The following is a 22,520-nucleotide window of genomic DNA, read 5'->3' as shown; positions in this document are numbered from 1 at the left end:
AATAAGAGACCTATTAGGGAAAAGATCCCACTACAATACTAAAACAACTTCATTCAATTCAGCAATTATGCAGGTGAAGAAAACATGAAGTTTAATAAGAGGGAAACATAAACAAATGGAAAGACATACCACAACAAATCTCCCCAGATTAATTAAAATACTATGCCAATTGTAATCTCAGCAGTATTTGAGGAAAACATGACAAAGAAATCCTAAAATACATCTTAAAGAATAAATGTAAGGAAATAACCAAGACCAGTAACCAAAGAAACAGTGCTGGGGGGAGGCAATTTTCATTATCAGATGTTCACTCATCAGTATTAACCGAGTCTACCATCAGCCTACCATACCCAATTTTTTGTTGCATAAGCCAAGTATAAGCAGAATTCAATACTGAGAAAATAAAGGGATATCCATACTACAGATTAAATTACATTTCATATACTGCTATTCTTCCCTAAAAGTGTTTCTAGAGCAATAATGTAGTTCTAAATAAAGCCCAATGTTATATAAATCTAGCAATCATAAATGTTGACAGCATTAAGAGTATTAATTACATGGAATTAAAACCAAGAGTGTATGTATAAAACGGAACTATGCGCCAAACTGCTAATAGAATCTCCAATGGGGAAGGGAATGAGAATCGAGGGGTATATATGACATAAAATCAGAAATTTTTTAAAAAAGATTTTATTTTTAAGTAATCTCTATACTCAATTTGGGGCTCGAACCAATAACCCTGAGATCAAGAGTTGCATGCTCCACTGACTGAGCCTGCCAAGGTGCCCCTAAGGGCAGAGATTTTTGTTTTTATTCTATATACTTATTTTTTTTTTACCATTAACAAGAATTCATGTAATCCTTTTATATTAGAAAAGCAGTAGAAGAGATTTACTGATTTATTTTTTTGCATATAATATCCAATTTTCAATCTTCAGAGTCCTCTGTGAGAAAACACATGGAGTCATTCAGATATGGTCCTTACCCTCACGGGGACTATATAAAGACACATGTCTAAGATACTTGAAGTAAGCACAAGAATGAAATGACTTCAAAGACATGGTCTGAGACTAGCTCCCCAAGGTCAGGCACCATGTTGTTTCCTCGTAATGAATAGTTTCTTCGTACATTACTTAGTGCTAATTTATAGTGGGCACAATGATCTGTTCACACAGCTATTATTTCTTTGAACTCATTTGTCAAATTTATTCTCCAGCATTGCTGTCAAAGTGCAATCTCCAAGTTTCAAAATATTACTTTGTTTGACCTACTCTTACAGGCTCTAAAGTGAAGGAAAAGGAGTTAGCTATAATTTTAAGGCTTGAAAGTGTTATGCAAGTGAAAGATGTTTGATACCTGTACAATAAAGAACTAATTGCTTCTTTCCTTTGATCTCTTGTGTGGAAATGTGCCCATTTGGGTCCTTCCAAAAATCAGAGGACCATTTAGGATTATTAAAATCCAACAAAAGTATAAACTGAAATGTGGCTTTGAAAGAGAAATGTTCACAATACAAATGGTAGGTTACCTCTGGGGCATAGTGATAATAATAATAATAGTAAACAACAAAAGTGAGATATTCGAAAATATTGTGAAAGATTTAGACTTTGAACCAAAGACAAAAGACTCCAGATGTTTTTGTACAGTGATCATGTCAACCAGAGACAAATTCTAATGGTTTGACACTGACAAACACTTCTTTAAATTTAGGTGCATATGACCTGGCCACTGAGAAAGAGACATGCATCCTAGAGGGATAAGGAGCTATCCCATATTATTAAATAATACATGTGAATTGGCAAACATTTACATTACTCTAAACATGAATGTTAGATGACAATTCTTTTGAGACTTGACTTATTTTTAACGTTTATTTATTTATCTTTGAAGAGGCAGAGCACGAGTAGGGGAGGAGCAGAGAGAAAGGAAGACAAAGAATCCAAAGCAGGCTCTGCCACTGTCAGTGCAAAGCCCAAAGCCTGACACGGGGCTCAAACCCATGAACCGTGAGAGATGACCTGAGGTGAAGTCATAGGTTCAACTGACTGAGTGACCCAGGTACCCCTCTTTTGACACTTTAAATAATCCAAAGTAACTCTTTGTTTTTAGCTCTGTGTGTGTTTGCTGTTGTTTATATTCTTTTTATGAGTTTACTGTGTCAAATTACACTTAAAACCAGAAAGCAATATTGAAGGACAATTAGTCATCATAAAGTGTGATAACTTATTAGATCAGCATTGTTCTATAATCACAAGTATAAATGTAATAATAAAAATTATTTTTCTCTTGGGAATGTTCAAATTTAGATTAAGTTGTATGTAGAAATAGACTTTCAAATAAAGATGACAATGTTTCAAAATAGTAATAAATTTTTAATATATTAACTACAGAAACTTAGAAAGGAGTAAATTTGGTGCGGGAATCAAGCGCTGTCATGATAACATATTATAGAATATATGGATGATCACATTTTCTTTGACCTAGTGTAACAAGAATTGACTGTGCTTTGGCGTGCAGGAATAAGTTTACTTTCTCATAGTTTATTTATTGAGATCTCCCAGTTTATGACTGTAGATCTTTCCACATCTCTATGTAATTAAAGACCTGGGCATACACACATTTTAGAAGGCATACAGATGGCCACAATTCAAATTGACTGGTTTTGTCCAATCACTATTGTAAGACTACCCAAAGAAATGAAAAACTGTTATAAATTACACAATAAAACTGACATTGCAGGTTTTACTATTAAATGCATATAACTTCAATATTTGATATTGATTTCACATAAATTTTAATCAGAATGAGTATATTACCATGTCATTAACTGCTACATCTGAAATAACTTTGAATTTTTAAAAAGTTAGTAGAAAAAAGAAAGCTTGGTGAATTACTGGAAAAGTGTCAGGCAGATTATAAGCAAATACCTTTCCTAAAACTGATCTTAACCTGAGTAACACCCAAGGAACTTCTGATGTCATTCCAGATCCACAGGACAAAATAGAAAACAATTTTCAGTGGCAAAGCATTCCAAAATCTCTCAAGACTGGATTGGGGGCGGGGGAGGGGATGTTCTGATTATAAATGTGTTTCATGGACATGGATGGGTTATAAAGAAGAATGGGAGTCGTGACTTCCCACGGTTGGAAACCATGAGCTTGACCACAATGTGATAATGTGGTCTTCTAAAACAAATGTATACTATTGAAGTATTTTCTATTTGGTATCGTCATTCTGCAGATATGATATTCAATCCAAGATCCAGTCACCAAATTTATGACCAGCTGAAAAAGTAGCCCAAGAATTCACAGAAATGGAATAAAAATAAAGCAACAAACAATAGCTAGAAGCCAGTCCTTATAATTCATGGTTCCATTTCAGGAAATCATGCAATTTTTACAGATAATGATTTTTTCAACCCCCACCCCAAGTGTTTAATCATGGCCACATGAAATAAGCTATGTTTTGATTGAAGGGAGTCCAACTTCTGAATGGGTCAAAGATGCTGAGGATTAGATGGCAAGACTAGAGTTTTCTTTAGGAATGAGAAATTGTTTTTTGTTTTTGGGTTTCCAGATTTGCAATGTCTCAGTCTCTCCTCCCTACCTCCAAATCTCTAATCCTTCTTATACTGACAGCTGAGTCTTTTTATTTTTTTTCCTTTTTTTTCTTTCATAGTTTATTTTCAAGTTGGTTTCCATATAACACCCAGTGCTCATCCCAACAAGTGCCCTCCTCCATGCCCATCACCCCCTTCCCTTCTCCCCCACTCCCATCAGCCCTCAGTTTGTTTTCAACATTCAAGAGTCTCTCATGGTTTGCCTCCCTCCATCTCCCCAACTATTTTTTCCCCTTCTCCTCCCTCATGGTCCTCTGTTAAGTTTCTCCTCTTCCACTTATAAGTGAAAACATGGTATTTGTCTTTCTCTGCCTGACTTATTTCACTCAGCAGAACACCCTCAAGTTCCATCCATGTTGCTACAAATGGCCATATTTCATTCTTTCTCATTGCCATATAGTATTCCATTGTATAGATAAACCACATCTTCTTGATCCATAAGTCAGTTGATGGACACTTAGGCTCTTTCCATGTTTTGGCTGTTGTTGAAAGTGCTGCCATGAACATTGGGGTACATGCCCCTATGCATCAGCACTCCTGTATACCTTGGGTAAATTCTTAGCAGTGCTATTTCTGGGTCCTAAGGGAGTTCTATGGTTAATTTTTTGAGGAACCTCCACACTGTTTTCCAGAGGGGATGCACCAGTTTACATTCCCACCAACAGTGTAGGAGGGTGCCTGTTTCTCCACATCCTTGCCAGCATCTATAGTATCCTGATTTGTTCATTTTAGCCACTCTGAACAGCATGAGATGGTATCTCAGTGTGGTTTTTATTTGTACGAGGGATGATGATGAGGGATGCTGAGCATCGTTTCATGTGTCTGTTGGCCATCTGGATGTCCTCTTTGGAGAAGTGTCTGTTCATGTCTTATGCCCATTTCTTCACTGGATTATTTGTTTTTCGGGTGGGTGTGGAGTTTGGGGAGTTCCTTATAGATTTTGGATACTAGTCCTTTATCTGATATGTCATTTGCAACTCTCTTTTCCCATTCTGTCAGTTGCCTATTAGTTTTATGGATTGTTTCCTTGGCTGTGCAGAAGCTTTTTATCTTGATGAGGTCCCAAGAGTTCATTTTTGCTCTTGATTCCCTTGCCTTTGGGGGTGTGACAAGTAAGAAAGTGCTGCAGTGGAGGTCAGGGAGGTTGTTTCCTGCTTTCTCCTCTAGGGTTTTGATGGTTTCCTGTCTCACATTCAGGTCCTTTATCCATTTTGAGTTTATTTTTGTGTATGGTGTGAGAAAATGATCTAGTTTCATTCTTCTGCATGTTGCTGTCCAGTTCTCCCAGCACCAACTGTTAAAGAGACTGTATTTTTTCCATTGGATACCCTTTCCCGCTTTGTCAAAGATTAGTTGGCCATATATTTGTGGGTCCAATTCTGAGTCTCTATTCTATTCCATTGGCCTATGTGTCTGTTTTTGTGCCAATACCATACTGTCTTGATGATGACAGCTTTGTAGTAGAGGCTAAAGTCTGGGATGGTGATGCCTCCCTTTTTGGTTTTCTTCTTCAATATTACCTTGGCTATTCGGGGTCTTTTGTGATTCCATACAAATTTTAGGATAGTTTGTTCTAGTTTTGAGAAGAATGCTGGTGCAATTTTGACTGGGATTGCATTGAACGTGTAGACTGCTTTGGGTAGGAATGACATTTTAACAATATTTATTCTTCTGACCCATGAGCATAGAATGTCTTTCCATTTCTTTGTGTCTTCTTTAATTTCCTTCACAAGTTTTCTATAGTTTTCATCATACAGATCTTTTATATCTCTGGTTAGGTTTATTCCTCGGTATTTTATAGTTTTTTGTGCAGTTGTGAATGGGATCAGTTTCTTGATTTCTCTTTCTGTTGCTTCATTATTGGTGTATAAAAATGCAACCGATTTCTTTTTTATTGTTTTTGTTTTTTTTTTTTTTTACAAATAGTTTATTGTCAAATTAGTTTCTACATAACACTCAGTGCTCATCCCCAAAGTGCCCTCCTTCATGCCCATCCCCCCTCCCCCCCACATCCATCAGTCCTCAGTTTTTGTCAGCATTCAAGAGTCTCTCATGGTTTGCCTCTCTCCCTTTCCCCCACCATTTCCGCCCTTCTTCTCCCCCTTGGTCCTCCGTCAAGTTCCTCCTAATCCTCCTATACGTGCAAACATATGGTATTTGTCCTTCTCTACCTGACTTATTTCGCTCAGCATAACACCCTCAAGGTCCATCCATGTTGCTACACATGGCCAGATTTCATTGTTTCTCATTGCCATGTAGTATTCCATGGTATAGATAAACCACATCTTCTTGATCCATTCATCTGTTGATGGACACTTAGGCTCTTTCCATGTTTTAGCTATTGTGGAGAGTGCTGCTATGAACATTGGGGTACATGTGCAAAATGCAACCGATTTCTGTATGTTGATTTTTGTACCCTGCGACTTTGCTGAATTTGTCAATCAGTTCTAGTAGGCTTCTGGTGGAGTCTGTTGGGTTTCATGTCGTCTGCAAAAAGTGAAAGTTTGACTTCTTCTTAGTCAATTCTGATGCTTTTTATTTCCTTTTGTTGTCTGATGGCTGATGCTAGGACTTCCAGCACTATGTGAAACAACAGTGGTGAGAGTGGCTATCCCTGTCGTGTTCCTCATCTCAGGGGGAAAGCTCTCAGTTTTTCCCCATTGAGGATGATATTAGCTGTGGGCTTCTAATAAATGGCTTTTATGATGTTACGTAAATTCCTTCTGTCCCGATTTTCTCGAGGGTCATTATTAAGAAAGGATGCTGTATTTTGTCAAATGCTTTTTCTGCATCTATCGACAGGAAATATTGGTTTTATCTTTTCTTTTGTTAATATGATGTATCACATTGATTGATTTGCGAATACTGAACCAGCCCTGTAACCCAGGAATGAATCTCACTTGATCATGCTGGATAATTCTTTTTATGTGCTGTTGAATTCGATTTGCAAGGATCTTGTTGAGGATTTTTGCATCCTTATTCATCAAGGATATTGGACTGTATTTCTCTTTTTTTGCTGGGTCTCTGTCTGGTTTGGGAATCAAAGTGATGCTGGCTTTGTAGAATACGTCCGGAAGTTTTCCTTCCATTTCTATTTTTTGGAATAGCTTGAGAAGAATGGGTATTAAGTCTGATTTGAATGTCTGGTAGAATTCCCCAGGGTAGCCATCAGGTCCAGGGCTCTTATTTGTTGGGAGATTTTTAATAACTGATTCAATTTCTTCACTAGTTATGAGTCTGTTCAGATTTTCTATCTCTTCCTATTTGAATATTGGTAGTGTGTCTTTAAGAATTTGTCCATTTCTTCTAGGTTGTCCAGTTTGTTGGCATATAATTTTTCATAGTATTCCCTGATAATTGCTTGTATTTCTAAGGGATTGGTTGTAATAAGTCAATTTTCATTCATGATTTTGTCTATTTGGATGCTCTTTCTTTTCTGAGAAGCCTGGCTTGAGGTTTATCAATTTTGTTTATTTTTTCAAAAAACCAACTCTTGGTTTCATTGATCTGTTCAACTGTTTTTTTTTTTTTGCATTCTATATTGCTTATTTCTGCCCTGATCTTTATTATTTCTCTTCTTCTGCTGGGTTTGGGGTGGTCTTGTTGCTCTGCTTCTAGTTCCTTTAGGTGTGGTGTTAGATTTTATATTTGTGCTTTTTCTAGTTTCTTGAAATAGGCCTGAAGTGCAATGTACTTTCCTCTTAGGATTGCGTTTGCCGCATCACAAAGAGTTTGGACTGTTGTATTTTCATTTTAATTTGTTTCCGTATTTTTTTTTCAATTTTTTTTTTTTTGTTGTTTTGTTTTTTTCCTAGGAGAGAGAGAGATACAGCGTGAGCAGTGGAGGGTCAGAGAGAGAGGGAGTCACAGACTGAAACAGCCTCCAGGCTCTGAGTTGGCAGTCAGCACAGAGCCTGACGCAGGGCCCGAACCCACGAACCGCGAGATCATGACCTAAGTGAAAGTCGGACGCCCAACCGACTAAGCCACCCAGGCGCCCATTTCCGTATTTTTAAAAATTTCTACTCTAATTGCCTGGCTGGCCCATTCATTCTTTAGAAGAGTGTTCTTTAACCTCCATGTTTTGGGGGGTTTTCCAGACTTTATCCTGTGATTGATTTCAAGTTTCATGGCACTGTGATCTGAAAGTGTGCATGGTATGATCTCAATTCTTTTATATTTATTGAGGGCTGCTTTATGTCCCAGTATGTGATCTATCTTGGAGAATGTACCATGTGCACTTGAGAAGAAAGTGAATTCCATAGCCTCAGGATGTAGAGTTCTAAATACATCTGTCAAATCCATCTGGTTCAATGTGTCATTCAAGTCCATTGCTTCTTTAGTGATTTTCTGTCTAGTTGATCTATCCATTGCTGTAAATGGATATTAAAGTCCACTGCTATTATCACATTCTTATCCATAAGATTGTTTCTCTTTGTGATTGTTTTATGTATTTGAGTGCTCCCAAATTCAGTGCATAGACATTTATAATTGTTAGCGCTTCCTGATGGATAGACCCTGTAATTATTATATAATGCCCTTCTTCACCCCTTGTTACCACCTTTACTTTAAAGTCCAGTTTGTCTGATATAAGTATGGCTACACCAGCTTTCTTTTGACTTCCAGTAACATGATAGATATTTCTCTATCCCCTTACTTCAAATCTGAAGGTGTCCTTAGGTCTAAAATGAGTCTCTAGTAGACAGCAAATAGATGGATTTTGTTTTTTTCTCCATTATGTTATGCTATGTCTTTTGATTGGAGCATTTAGTCCATCTACATTTAGTGTTATTACTGAAAAATATGGGTTTAGAGTCATTGTGTTCTCTGTAGGATTCATGGTTGCGGTGGTGTCTCTGGTATCTTGCGTTACTTGCAACATTCCTCTCATAGAGTCCCCCTTAGGATTTCTTTTAGGGCTGGTTTAGTGGTGATGTATTCTTTCAACTTTTGTTGATTTAGGAAGACCTTTATCTTTCCTTCTATTCTGAATGACAGGCTTGCTGGATAGAGGATTCTTGGCTGCATATTTTTTTTCTGTTCATCACATTAAAGATTTCTTGCCATTCCTTTCTGGCTTGCCAAGTTTCAGTAGATAGGTCTGTCACCACTCTGATAGGTCTCCCTTTGTATGTTAGGGCCCTTTTATCCCTAGCTGCTTTCAGAATTCTCTCTTTGTCCTTATATTTTGCCAGTTTCACTATGATATGTCGTGCAGAAGATCGATTCAAGTTACGTTTGAGGGGAGTTCTCTGTGCCCCTTGGATTTCAATGTCTGTTTCCTTCCCCATATTGGGGAAGCTCTCTCCTATAATTTGTTCAAGGACTCCTTCAGTGCCTTTCAGTCTATCTTCCTCTTCTGGAATTCCTATGATACGGATATTGTTCTGTTTGATTGTATCACTCAGTTCTTGAATTCTCCTTTCTTGCTCCTGGATCAGTTTATCTCTCTTTTTCTTGGCTTCCTCTTTTTCTATAATTGTGTCTTCTAATCCACCTAGTCTTCTCTCTGCCTCTGCAATCTGTGTATTGGCTGCCTCCATTGTATTACGCACCTCATTTATATAATTTTTTAATTCATCACAACTATTTTTAAGCTCCATAGTCTTTGTAGCAATAGTTTCTCTGATGTCTTCCGTGCTTTTAAGCCCAGCAATTAATTTTATGACTATTGTTCTAAATTGTTGTTCAGTTATGTTGCTTAGATGTGTTTTGAGGAGTTCTTTAGCTGTCACTTCTTCCTGGAATTTCTTTAGAGGCAAGTCCTTCTGTTTTGTCATTTTGGCTATCTTTCTGTCTCTTGTTGGTTTTAAAAGCTTCTTATGCGCTCTGCACCTGTGAGTACTGCTATATTAAAGAAGGCTTATTGACTGTCCAGGACCCGTCCATTGAGGAAGTGTTCTTTTAATGGGGCATCTTCTCTCTCTTATTGAGACTTTGGTTATTTTATCTCCCTACTCGTGGTGGTATTTGGGAGTCTCCACCATGTGTACTTTGGCTTGTTTCTTGAGGTAGCCCTGGAAAGGAAAACAGTCGGACAAACACACAGGGAATAAAGGCATGGAAATGCACAGACAAATCCAACAAACAAGCAAACTGAAAGGGAAAAGGAAAAAGAAAAAAGAGAGAAAAGAGAAAAACGTTCCAAAGACAGAGGACAATCTAAAAGCATAAACCCAGAATTCCCAGCTACAATTAAAGAGCAGGGTGTATGCAGTGTTGATGGAAGAGCATATACAAAGAGAGAAATGACGGGTTGGGGAGAAAACAAAATTGGACAATGACCAGGCAGAGAGACTAAGAGGCTTAATTCAGAGAGAGAAAGAGGTGAATATGGTAGGAGCTGAGGAGAAAGAAATGAAGATAATGTTACTCAGAGAAATTATATAGTCTGATTACTCCAGAGAGAGACAGAAAGATAGGAAGGTAACAACAGGGGTGTAGAATATGCATCTAGAGAATGGATTAAATGTGACTGTTTAAGCAAACCAATGACCAGAGTGCCCAGTCCAGCAGAGGGAAGAGATAGGAATGAGTCAAGGGAAAATATATCTGAATAGAAAGAATTGATCTAGAATTAATCACAGCAGTGCATCCATGCTGGTCTTGCCCTGGTATCTGGGGGGGGGGGGGTTAGCAGCTCTCTAGCGGGGATGGGTGTGATTTGCTGTAAACAGTTCTGGCCTCCACTGAGGTCCTGCAGGCCACTCCCTGAGGTCCCACCTTGGTGGTTGTGTGGAGAAAAATGGTGGCATCCCAGTCCCTTTTCGAATCAGGTGTTGCAAATCACTTTTTTGGGTCAGATCTCCCTGGCCACGGATGTAGCCAAGGTGGACCTTGTTCTATGCCCCAAGCCCATCTTGTTTCCAGATCTTAGTCTGCATGCCTTATTGATACTGCCTGAAATGTAATACTGCAGGCCGGCCACTTTCCAGATGGGAATCAAGCCGGGAGAGCAGCGGAGCAGTTTCTCCCTGCGCCTCCTGGGACTGGGCACCCAGCCCTGCAGTTAGGGATGGGGTGTTAGGATCCTTCTCTGTCCCAGGCCGAGGTTTTTCTCTTCTCCAGGGACAGTTCTATGAGCAGTTTCAGCTGTTCTTTCTCTTCCCCTCTTCTCTCCATGGCTCTCTGCGACGAGAGCTCCCTCCCCTCCGTGTCTCCGCGTCACGTACCTATGAGGCTGTCTCCTTAGTGGACTCTGTCTCTTTTCCCCCCAGACTCCTGTGGTTCAGTGTCCTATGGCTTCAGGCCTTCTCTGTTTGAGAGATGCAGGTGAGCGAAATGTATGGAGCTCCCTACTTCTCTCCACCATCTTGCCTCCTCCTGTCCAGCTGATCCTTAGGCAGACCTTAGCTCTGGGTGAGCAGATTGTTTATAAGGAGCTATAGACCACTAGTTTACCAATTTAATGATACACTGCTGCTTCTATCTGCTACTCCTATGCAGTTCTCCAGAGATTAGTTCCCATTTTAAACTCCATTTCCTAAGTGGCTGAATATTCATGTCACTGAATTCTTGATATTATTGCAATGATTTTCATTAGTGTAATTATTATAACCTAAGTTCCAACCTTCCTCTGTTTAGATGTACATCTTGGAAACTATTTTGGTCTTAACTCACAGGTATTTGTTTCCATCAATCTCTCTTGAACTGAGAAGTTTTACTTAAACAAGAGAATGTTACTTAGAACCAATTTGTGTGGAACAACATTCCAACTGCTAGCTTCCCTGTAGGGGTCCACTGAGCACTACTCTGGCCTATGAAAGAAAATCTTCAATTGGGCCACTCAGTTTCTTCTTAGAAGAGTGCTCTAGCCATTTGCGTGAAGTGGTGTGCTCCTGTCTGCTCGTATTCTAGATGTTTGGGGAGGAGTTTAGGGGCTCTACCCTTCAGGTGACAACTTGTACGTTCATTTTTCTGAGTTCAGCATCTAGATCAATTTGTTCTTTTCTATACCTGTTTCTGAGTCCAGCTCTGATGTTCAATTTTAAAAGAAATCATATACATGGATGTATGTATGAACAGCCATGGTGTGGGGTGTGAGGAACGCGGGGTCCAGCAGTTTTGCATACAGACTGACCCATGTCTCAGCCCTGCCTTCTTCTGCATTGGGCTCCTCCAGGTCTGGGTCATCCAGAGGCTCTGTGGGCGAGTGTGCCTTCCCCTCTAGTCGCTATCTCTCCTCTCTCATTTCCCACTGTAACTTCCTTTGTAGGCTAAGTTAAACTTCTTAAAATGAATTTGGATTTCTTGTCTCTTATGAGTTATTTCTTATTCTGTCTTTTTTGGGGGAAGGAGGTGAATAGCTTTATGTCTTCTGTCTTTTTTGGGGGAAGGAGGTGAATAGCTTTATGTCTTTAAAGTCTTTTGGTGGAGTTTCAAGTGGAAGAGAAGATAAATGCTCGTGGTCATTCTGCCACATTTAATCTGTACTCCATGCATGATTTTTGACTTTCTTCTGTATGCCAGTTTTCCCAAAGTGTGTTTAGTGAGGTGTTAATAGTTGTTATTAAAGAAAGAAAAGTGGTTCTGTGGTCAAAAATGTTTGGGAAAAACTGGGTCAAACTAAGCTACATAGTTTCTTTGCTGTAAGGGTTTTTTGGATCATTGGAAATACTAATATTTGAGAATCTTTACAGTGGAGGAGTACACAGAATTCTCCAAACAGAGATCCTAGTTTTACTTGGCTAGAACATCAAAACATAATATAGGAAATGCTAATCAAGGCAGTGCAGAATCCATCTTAGCTTGACTTTTAAAGGTCGGTAGTAACCTCCTAAAATGAGGGCTTATTACAAAACACATGAAATTGTTATGGTTAGCATCTCTTTCTTAGACTTGCTGACATTCTAGGTTCTAGTACTGCACATACTGGCGTGTATAGCTGCCTCATGGTGTCATCACACAAGTTAACATAGAGTGACTGACACTTTGTTCATCCTTTATTTTAATTATCTTTTTAAAGGGAGAGACCCTGATGTAATTGGTGTTACCACCATTCACTAGAGGATGCTCCTTCCAGAACAGGATTTTGTACCAAACCATCTCAGAAAACGCTGGGCTCCCTTAGGGCTAAGGAATTTGTTTTCAGCAGGCACTGATTTCTAATCAAATCATCTAGTGGAAAAAGCTAAAATTCACTTGCAGATGATGGAATGAGCACTAATAATTTTACACGGAATAAGCTGTCTAGAGTCACTTTCCCCCAAAAGTTTTAGAAATGGTAGGCAGTGAAAGTTCATGTGATTCCTCTTTAGTTACAGGGCCATCAAAAGGTTTTAAATGACAACATTGGGTTGGAAATATAGACACATCCTGGTGGGGATATGAAGGATGAATCTGAGTAGTTGAAAGTGAAGGTTCTAAGATGAAAGTATTGCAAAAGTCTAGGGCAAATAAATGTAGAGAAGAAACCCTCCAGCCAACCTTGTTCATTTGCCAGTACCCTACCAACTATTTACAGTGTCCTTGACCTAATCCTCTCTCCACATTATGAGGGACCTTCTTCCTACACTTTTTTGTATTACCGATGTGTTCCTTGGTATAGATTATTCCCTTTCTGCACATAAACATGAAAAATAGTTCTTTCCTATAAACTTCCCCTTAGACTACTTCCTTTTCTAAATCCAGTATCTTTCCTTCCTTCCTTCCTTCCTTCCTTCCTTCTTTCTTTCTTTCTTTCTTTCTTTCTTTCTTTCTTTCTTTCTTTCTTTCTCTTTTTCCTTCCTTCCTTCCTTCCTTCCTTCCTTCCTTCCTTCCTTCCTTCCTTCCTTCCTTCCTTCCTTCCTTCCTTCCTTCCTCTCTCTCTTTTAAGAGGAGGGAAGAGAGAGAGAATCTTAAGCAGGCTTCACGGCCCTGGGATCATGACAGAGCCCAAATCAAGAGATGGACAGTTGGACCCTCAACTGAGTGCCCACCTTTTTCTTATTTTCACTTGTTGAAAGGCTTTACCAGGTTCTTTTCCACATTTTTTAAACCTCCTCAATCTATTATAGTCCCTGTATTCATGCCCCTAAAATTTTATTGAAATTACTCTTTAAAAAAAAGTTTATTTATTTTTGAGAGGGAGAGCACAGTGGGAGACGGGAAGGGAGAGAGAGGGAGACACAGAATTTGAAGGAGGCTCCAGGCTCTGAGCTGTCAGCACAGAGCCTGACACAGGGCTCGAACTCATGAACTGTGAGATCACTACCTGAGCCAAAGTCGGATGCTTATCTGACTGAGCCACCCAGGCACCTCTGAAATTACCCTTAAAGTGATCAGAAAAGATCTTCTCAATGCCAAATCCATGACTATGTAAAAACCCTTATCTTAATAAATCCATCCATTACATTTGACAACATCACTACAATTACTCTTTAAAATTTTTTTTTAAATGTGTATTTATTTTTGAGAGATGAGTTGAGTGTGGGAAGGGCAGAGAGATGGAGACACAGAATCTGAAGCATTGTCCAGGCTCTGAGCTGTCAGCACAGAGCCTGATTTGGGGCTTGAACCCATGAACTGTGAGATCATGACCTGAGCTGAAGTCAGACACTTAACCAACTGAGCCACCCAGGCGCCCATGAAATTACTTTTAAAGTGATCAGAAAATACCTCCTCAATGCCAAATGACTATTTAAAAACCCTTATCTTAATAAATCTATCCATTACATTTGACAACATTGATGTTATTTTGATCTCGCCTTACAAATTTTCACTTTTTGACCTTCTATTCTACCATACTCTACTAGTGTTTTCCTCTATCAGTTTATTTTCTAAATTCAAATGTTCCTATTTCTCCAAACTTTGTTTAAATATGGGTGTCTCCAAGAGTTCCTTCCTCAGTTCCTCTTACTCTACTCACTTTTTCTGGATGATCTGTTTTCACTGTTTCAACTGTTCTGTTTCCTGATGACTTCCAACTTTTTATCTACAGCCCCACCCTGTACCTCAAACTTTAGACTTGTGTAGCCAACTGCCTGTAAGAGGTCTCCACCTGGATGTCCTACAGGCACCTCAAGCACAACATGTTCAAAACTGAGTTCATCATCTTTTCCCTGAGCTGGTACCTTCTGTCATTCTCTGACTCAGTTGCTGGTTCAACTCTAATCCGCCACCCAAGTTAGGAATCACCTTTTAGTCTTTCTACTCCCTCATGCTGCAGATAAGATCTACAGGTTTTATTTTTAAAATAGGGCTCGTATTTGTCTCCTCCTCTCTTATGCTTGCAGTTTCTGTCCTAACTTGGGTGAGCTTTTATCATCTCTCACCTGACTTCTGAAAAAGTCTCCTAACTTCTTGCCCAGACTCTGTCCTCTTTCATTCTGTTCCCCTTGATGTTATCAGACTTACCTATTTGAAACAAAGATGTGACCACCTCATTTCTCTATAAAACCTTTCATTGGCTCTGCACTACCTATAGGATAAAGTCTAAGCTCTTAACCATGATCTGGCCCTAGCCCACCTTTCCCAGGACCCTATTATAATCTATGTTCTACAATATATAGAATTGCATGTGATTTTCTGAGAACATGAAGGTATTTCAAAGCTAATGTGGTTTACATTGTCCCATGAAGTTGAATGGCCTCCCTTCTGCCATCACCCTCTTAGCCTGACTACTCATCCTTTAACAATCAATTTGGACAACTTTCAAGAGGAGTTTCACTTAATCTTCAGATTGGGTTAACTGTCCTTTCTTGGTGTTATTACAATATCCTATTTATATGTCTAACATGCTGCTTAACATATTATTTCATAATATGGGCTTTTGTGCCTGACCCCGTGACTACACTGTCTTGAGGGAAGAGAGTGTTTGTTATTTATGTTTACATCACTACCATTTAGCCCAAGAACTGGATTCACAAAACAAATGTTGGACGATTAAGTAAAAGAATAATCAAGGTTGAAGCGACTGGAACAGAGTATGGGGAAAGGTTTGGTAGAATATTTAGTAGGCAAGGACTTGGTAAGTAGCTGGTCAGAGGATGTTGGGGGCTGAGGAAAGATAAGGAGGATCTTATCTTCCTCAAGAATGATCCGAGTTTGTCAATGAGAATGCAATAGAGTAAATTCAGGTCTTCCAGAGAAGAAAGTTTAAAGGGACTATTCCTTCTCTCTTCAGGGATGTGTTGAGCTTGAGATACTCAAGGAGACCCTAAAAAATGTTTTCCTAGCTCACTTTACAGTAGTTAGTACATTTCACATAGATACTCAAAAATGTGTTCAATTAAATTTCCATTGCTAATTTATTAAAAATAGCCATGCTGATAAATCCTGGGATCTGCTATCCAAGCTAACTGTATTTGGATTAGTTGTTCTTTTTTCGCTAAAAGCCACTACCATAGTTTTCTAGATAAGTGAATTTAAAGGTGTTTTTCTTCATTGGGCTTATGACAAACTTTTAAAGTTTGAACAAGAAAGGGGGAAACTTAAATCCCATCACAGAGAAGGAAAACTTTTCTAGGCAAGATAAGCTTTTGTTTACATAACTAAACCTAAATAATCAAGAGTATAAGAAGAAGATTAAATAATAATAGGAAATCATCTCTGACAAAGAACTAACAATCTTGCCTTCTTTCCATGGTGCCAAAATGAAAGGAAACCTGGTAGTATTAGAGCTGGGTAGTGATGCCACAGGATTTTTTTTTTTGGATTGAGTCAAGAGCTGTAGCTACATCTGCCAGAAAACAGAGGTATCATATCAGGTCTGTACAACAGATTAGATGAATTAATAATCACGTAACTGTTGTGGTTTTGCCCCTTCTGCAGCCAGGTTTGGGCTGATTATATTTTTTCATCCTTCCCAGGTTTTAGCTTGTTCATACTAGATATTTGCCACATAACTAACAGCACCATCCAAAACCACTCTTGGGCAAAAGCTACCTGGATCCTGTTTGTTGTCCTGCATAAATATTGGGAAAACAAAATTTCATTTCTGCCATGAAGAGAAACACCTGCTTTTCTAATCAGCAGGCACATTTTAGTCAACACTGATGCACACCCGTTGGGAAATTGTTTAGAGATTCATGGTGGCAACATATTCTCTCTCACGGTGACTTGATCGATGAAGGAGGTGCCCAAGACCTCTCATCTTCTTACCTATGGCAACAAGAGTCAACTGATGCAGGTTTATGTCTCTGACAGAGTTCTCATCACAAATCAGAGGATGCAGCAAGATGTGACTGCAATGGTTGTAGCAATCCTTCTTAGGTGTGTGAGAATCTATTGCAGGAATGGTTTAATTGAACACCAGAAGATACAAACTCAAATTCTCATGGTTCTAGCACAGCTGATTTTAATTCTAGCTATTCCTGTATGACAAATTGCTCTGCCAGTTCATAAGATGAGCACAGAGGAAAAAATGGTTATTATTAACAAATTTCTGCCTTTTAGTATCTTTTGCATGAGACCAATAATTTGCTTTTCTCTGGCTTGCCACATTAATCATCAAATCATCCTTTGCAAGGGCCTTTAGATTTTCTTGATTGTTTATAATAAGCTAACAGTGATTTAAGATGTTGGGAGATAGCTTAGAAAGATTATAAAACCTCAGAGTCAGCAGTAGAAACTTTCTGAGCTACGAGAGGTGCATATTGTTTGAGACTTAAGCAGCAATTATGCCGAAGTGATGAACTGGTTTAGAGACTTTATGATGAAGAAAGCCAGTTGAGAAAGATGATCTTATCTCTCTGCGGTGTAACTGGAAAGGCAAATGCTCCCAGAAGTATTTTAGCTCAAACAATAACACTTCAAAATGGTAACGCTGCTCCAGAATCAACTAAGATAATTTGGAGGATACCTATGTAGCTTGCCAAGTCAACACGCATTAAAAATAGGGCTTGGGGCACCTGGGTGGCTCAGTCAGTTAAGCTTTCGACTCTTGGTTTTGGCTCAAATCATGATCTCATGGTTCGTGAGTTTGAGCCCCATATTGGGCTCTGCACTGACAGTGTGGAGCCTGCTTAGGATTCTCTCTCTCCTTCTCTCTCTGCCCCTCTTGCTCTCTCTCTCTCTCTCAAAATAAATAAATAAACTTAAAAAAATAGGGCTTAAAAAACAATTTGTACATGATGATTACACATAATTATAAAGTCAAATAAGTGACATAATTTCACCTGACGTGCTTAAATCATTGTTATGCAAATTAAATCTATTTTTATAAGTAATATTTATAAGCCACTATTTTAGTTCTGATGGTTCAAAGAGTCTTTGTTGTAGTTCTCAAATTCCATGACTATTAGTGTCAACCGGTTAATGCTGTGGCAGGAGATACATGTAATGCAATCGTGTGGGAAGGGCATCTTCTGTTTTTAATTGGAGCCATGCTGGAAATCTTTGGAAGACTTCTCCTTTTTAGATTTCCAGAGCACTAAAGATGAAAAAGAAAAACAGATACCCTCCCCCAAAATACTAATTGAAGACACATTATATAAAAATAAGTAAATAAACAAACCTCTTATAAAAAAAGCAAAAAAAGAAAAAAGATCAGTATGTTGTCTTTCAAAGTCCCTGTTTTATGTGGGTTTTGGCAACCTTTGACTTATTTTTGCAGCCAACTATGATACTGGGCTGGCTCAGCCACAGGATTATTTTTTCTCCTTCTTGGCTACCTGCTCTTGTGTCTCTAAGTCTTGACTTTTTGCAAATAGAATAGGAACCCAAAGGGTGTTATATTTTTTTTTGTGGAAGAAACAAATAAATTCATAGTCTCCTACAGTGTAAAATCTGTGCTGCAACAGCATGGCCGGGCTTCAGGTTACTAGATCAAATCTTAAAATGCCACGTTCTCTACTGTGGGTGCAGATTGTCCCTTCCCTGAGATGCAGTTCCATTTGTCATACAAAATTATATGTAAAAATATAATATAGATTATCCAGAAGAACAAATGCAGTCTCAATAATTTTGGGTAGCCATAAAAATCTGAAGACCAAAATGGATTCTGACAGTCATCTTAGGGCTGAAAAATAGGATGCAGGAAACCTGTAGTGGTCATTTTCCTAGTCAGCCCAATGACTGCCTTCTGGTTTACCAAGGAAGCCATTTGAGAAAAAGCAAGAGAGCCCGTGTCTGACAAAATGATCAGATGAGACATCTTCCATTGCAGTTTCAGCAGAAGCTCCTGAGATCTAGAGCAAACAACAGAAGCCAAGTAACCCCATACTTCAAAGCAGTGTCTGGACAATGTATGCAAAACTTGAAAGAATGTAGACAAAATCCAGTTTCTCAAATCTCTGTCTCATTAGAAGAGTAGGAAAATGAAGATGAAAGAAGAGAGAGATTTTCTATGTGAAAAGTTGTCCAGATATTGATGGTCTTCCTCCCTCATTAGGAACTGCTTTACCCTTGCTTCAAGCCAAATGAAAGGGGCCTTCAAGAAATCCTCTTTAAGAAGTGGACATGAGTCCTTTGGGGTTTGGGGGGCAAGACACTGTGGCTATAGATGAGCTTTAAGGTGGCTGGGAGAGTGAGATAGCAGGAGTGAGACCAAGAGTGAGAAAGAGGGAAAGAGAAAGAGGGCTGTAGTGGTAGTTAACTCTATTTCTAGCAAAAACAGAGCAAGCATTCATGGATATCTCTGGTGGACCAAAGGTGGGTAACTGAATATAGCATGCCTAGTGCTATTTTGAATAATTTTCAAGAAGGTGCCCAGAGGGGCAAGGTGACCCACAAGAGAGGGAGGGACAATTGAAAGCCAAGGAACCCAGGTAGTGCCCCTATCAAGGAAGCTATAGGGAAGAAGGGTCTTCAAGGTAGTCTACAAAAGCACTTTAACAAGAATTAGCGTTCTCTACCCAGAAAGCATACCAATGGGTTATGTTTACAGCAGTCAAGTAAGACTTTTATTGTCCTCAACATCTCCCTAACCTGACCCAGTGAAGAAAGGGGTGAGAGAAAGAGGAAAGAGAGCTCCTACATCTTCTCTCCTCCATCGGGCTTTGAGACCCAAGTGGGCCTGAGCTGGGGGAAGGAAATGACTTCATGTGGTTATAGCACAAGACTGGGCAATTTTAGTAGTGAACTGATATTCTTCCTCTACCTGAAAGTGATTAGAGTCCTTTTATTATCTGAAAGTGGTTTTAAAGTTATGGGACTTACCAATATTTTATTCAAATGATAAGGAGGAAATAATCACACAGTTTGAAAACATGGAGGTGGGGAAGGAAGGCTAAAATTATTGTCTGCTATCACCTTATCAGCTTAGCCTAATACATTACTAACTACAAATAAAATCAATTTCATCACAGGTGTTGGAGACTACTCAAAACACAGGCCCACCTGTTTAATGCACTGGATAAACCAAAGGAGGAAGGTCATTGATTAGTTTAGCACATTAAATTGCCATGATTTTCAAGCTCCACCAAAGATATTTTCTACATTCTTTGGCCACAATCTCCTATGAGATGGTTGAGAGTCTACTAGTGAAGACAAGTGCTCTCAAGGTTTCCATCTTCCTGTTTGCAGTGACCGGTGATCCTAGTTTTTAAGTGTCTTCATAAAAACTAATTCTTTTTTAATATCTTATTTTGTAGAGTCTCGAGTTGTGTTGCTAAACTCTTTGGCTGAGTGATGCTAAATACATCATTTAATCTCCTCCTGACATAATTTTTTAATACAAAGTAAGACTGACAATGCAAATAAAGATACAATGAGAAATTTAAACAATCAAAAGCTATAATAAATAAATACCTCATGGAAATGACATCCACACGTCCCCTGCAAAAACTCTTTGTATCGCCCCATCGTTATAGTAAATGTGTCAACCACTTCATAGCCGTATGTTTTTGCAGCATCCAGAATAATCACGTTTTCTTTCCATAAGTTCTGAACTTCACTCTGTATTGCAAAGGAGAAGAATGAGAATTTTTATTAAGAGGACTGTTTTATGGTTTAGGAACTCAGATACAAATCATGTAAATATCATCTCTTTTACAAATAGGTCCCATTGCAAGAAAAAGAATTAGTTTCACGTGTATTTTTTTTTTTACTTGAGAGACAGTGAGAGAGAGAGGAGTGACAGGGGTGGGGTAGCTTTAGAGGGAGAGAGAGAATCATAAGCAGGTTCCACACACAGCATGGAGCCTGATGCAAGGCTCAATCCCATGACCCCGGCATCATGATCTGAGCCGAAAACAAGAGGCAGATGCTTAACCTACTGAGCCACCCAAGTGCCCTTCACATGCATTTCTTAAGTAAAGATGTGTTATCAAATTTTTACTCAAAATATAAATATAAACATTTATGTATATATAAAACACCAATACATAAATATCCACAATGACACACAGTTTGGAACTTTTTCCTCTACAAAAAGTAATTAGGTTTATTTCCCACAAAGATCCATTGAAATATTTAAAATTCTCACTTTAAAAAAGTCAAAATTTGAAAATCACAAAGGCAGTCTCCATCTATTTGGACTTTTATTCATTTAGTCATTTGAATATTAATTAGTCTCTGTTTTGTGCTTAGCTCTGCTAAGGGACAATAATACAAGGAAAAATAAATCATGGCCCTTGCTCTTAAAGCGTTGTATTCTAACAAGCAAAATAGATTTGTAAACATTTACTCGGTCCTTTAGTGGATGTAAATATACTGGGCTCGGTGCTAGTAGGGAAGAAGGACCAGCTGTGCAGCAACAAGGGACAGCTGGACAGCGAGGCTTCGGGACGAGGTTCCAGTGCAGAGTGAGGTTTACCTATCAAATGGGGGCGGGGGCAACAGAGAAGGGGAGTGTGTTTCAGGGGGCAGCAGAATTGAGTGAGGGTTCCAGCCGCTGCTTCTCTGGATCATATTCTTCCCTCCTTCCCCAACCATGTCCGAAGCAATGACGGTGCTTGGCAGAGTGTCTAATTCAGATCCACTGCTGAGATGAGGGGCCCTCCACTAACTACTCTAGCTCTGAGATTACTCATCAGCTTGGCTGGGATTTTCTTAGATTGACCTGTAGCCTGAGATTCTTCCTACCTTCTACTCCCTTCATATCAGACACATTATAGCCAACCACAGTACCCAGTGAATGGTAGACAATCAAAAAATATTTGGTGCAAGACTGAGGGATATGCATTGAGTGCTGTGGCCTGAAACTCTTCCTGCCTACTTGGCACCCTTCCCTTTATCCTTTCCAGACATTCTCCTTAATAAATCCCCTTATTCTGCTGATCCTGTCTGCTGTCTGTTTCTTAGAAAACCCAAACTGACAGAGGGAGGAGATTGCTCTTGCTTTTTCTAAAGGATAAAAGTGTTTTTCATTTTCCAGGTGAAAAAGTGAATGACTTGCATTTGTTGATCTATTACTGCAAAATAATAGAAGCAGTACACATAGGTGTGATTTTCTGTCTTCTCCACTGTGCTTGCATACTGAATCATTATGTGACATCGTTGCCCCCAAAATAAAAGTAGTGAATAAAAAGAGTTCTCAATGAAGGAATCTAGAGGAAGGAAACACATGTGAATTTGGTCTGTGCCATCATGTGAACAGTGATGCTCAAGGTTGTTTGTAGGCTTCTTCTTGTCTAGATACGACTTTAATATGTCTGATCGTGAAAGGTATATGGAATTTTACAGTAAGCAATTTCTAAAGAGAGTTTTCTAGAGAAAGTTTGATTGTCTGGGAAACAGATTTTGAGATGGGAATTTGCATCACAGGAAAGTGCTTTGGGGATCAACACTTATAAAGAAGTGATGTGTTTCCAACAGAGGCTTTTCTGGATCCCACTGGGAGTTTTAGAGCTGGCGTGGTCCCTACAGGATGGCCCAAATTGGGTAAAGAGGGTGGAATCTTGGTACTTCTGCACTGGCAAGTTGGGAATCTGCCCAAGAGAAAGGTAATTCCTGCCATCAGTCAGGTGTGAGTCCTTACTGGGTCACACTCCCAGTGGCCCAGTTGAATGAATATCTCAGCCTTGAAGGAGCAATCTGGGAG

General features: G+C 39.1%; 1 protein-coding gene across 1 annotated transcript in view; it reads right to left on the bottom strand.

Moving 5' to 3' along the window:
* Positions 1-22,520, bottom strand: part of CPED1 (cadherin like and PC-esterase domain containing 1) — a 282,813-nt gene that overhangs the window by 4,622 nt on the left and 255,671 nt on the right. The window contains exon 21 of the mRNA XM_039222864.1: positions 20,288-20,434. Within this exon, the coding sequence (XP_039078795.1) occupies positions 20,288-20,434 (147 nt within the window). The remainder of the gene's footprint in view (positions 1-20,287; positions 20,435-22,520) is intronic.

The sequence above is a fragment of the Hyaena hyaena genome, unplaced genomic scaffold (genome assembly GCF_003009895.1).
Source record: "Hyaena hyaena isolate Hyena2069 unplaced genomic scaffold, ASM300989v1 scaffold_1207, whole genome shotgun sequence".
Lineage (NCBI taxonomy): Eukaryota > Metazoa > Chordata > Mammalia > Carnivora > Hyaenidae > Hyaena > Hyaena hyaena.
This window is presented reverse-complemented; position numbering and strand designations above follow the sequence as displayed.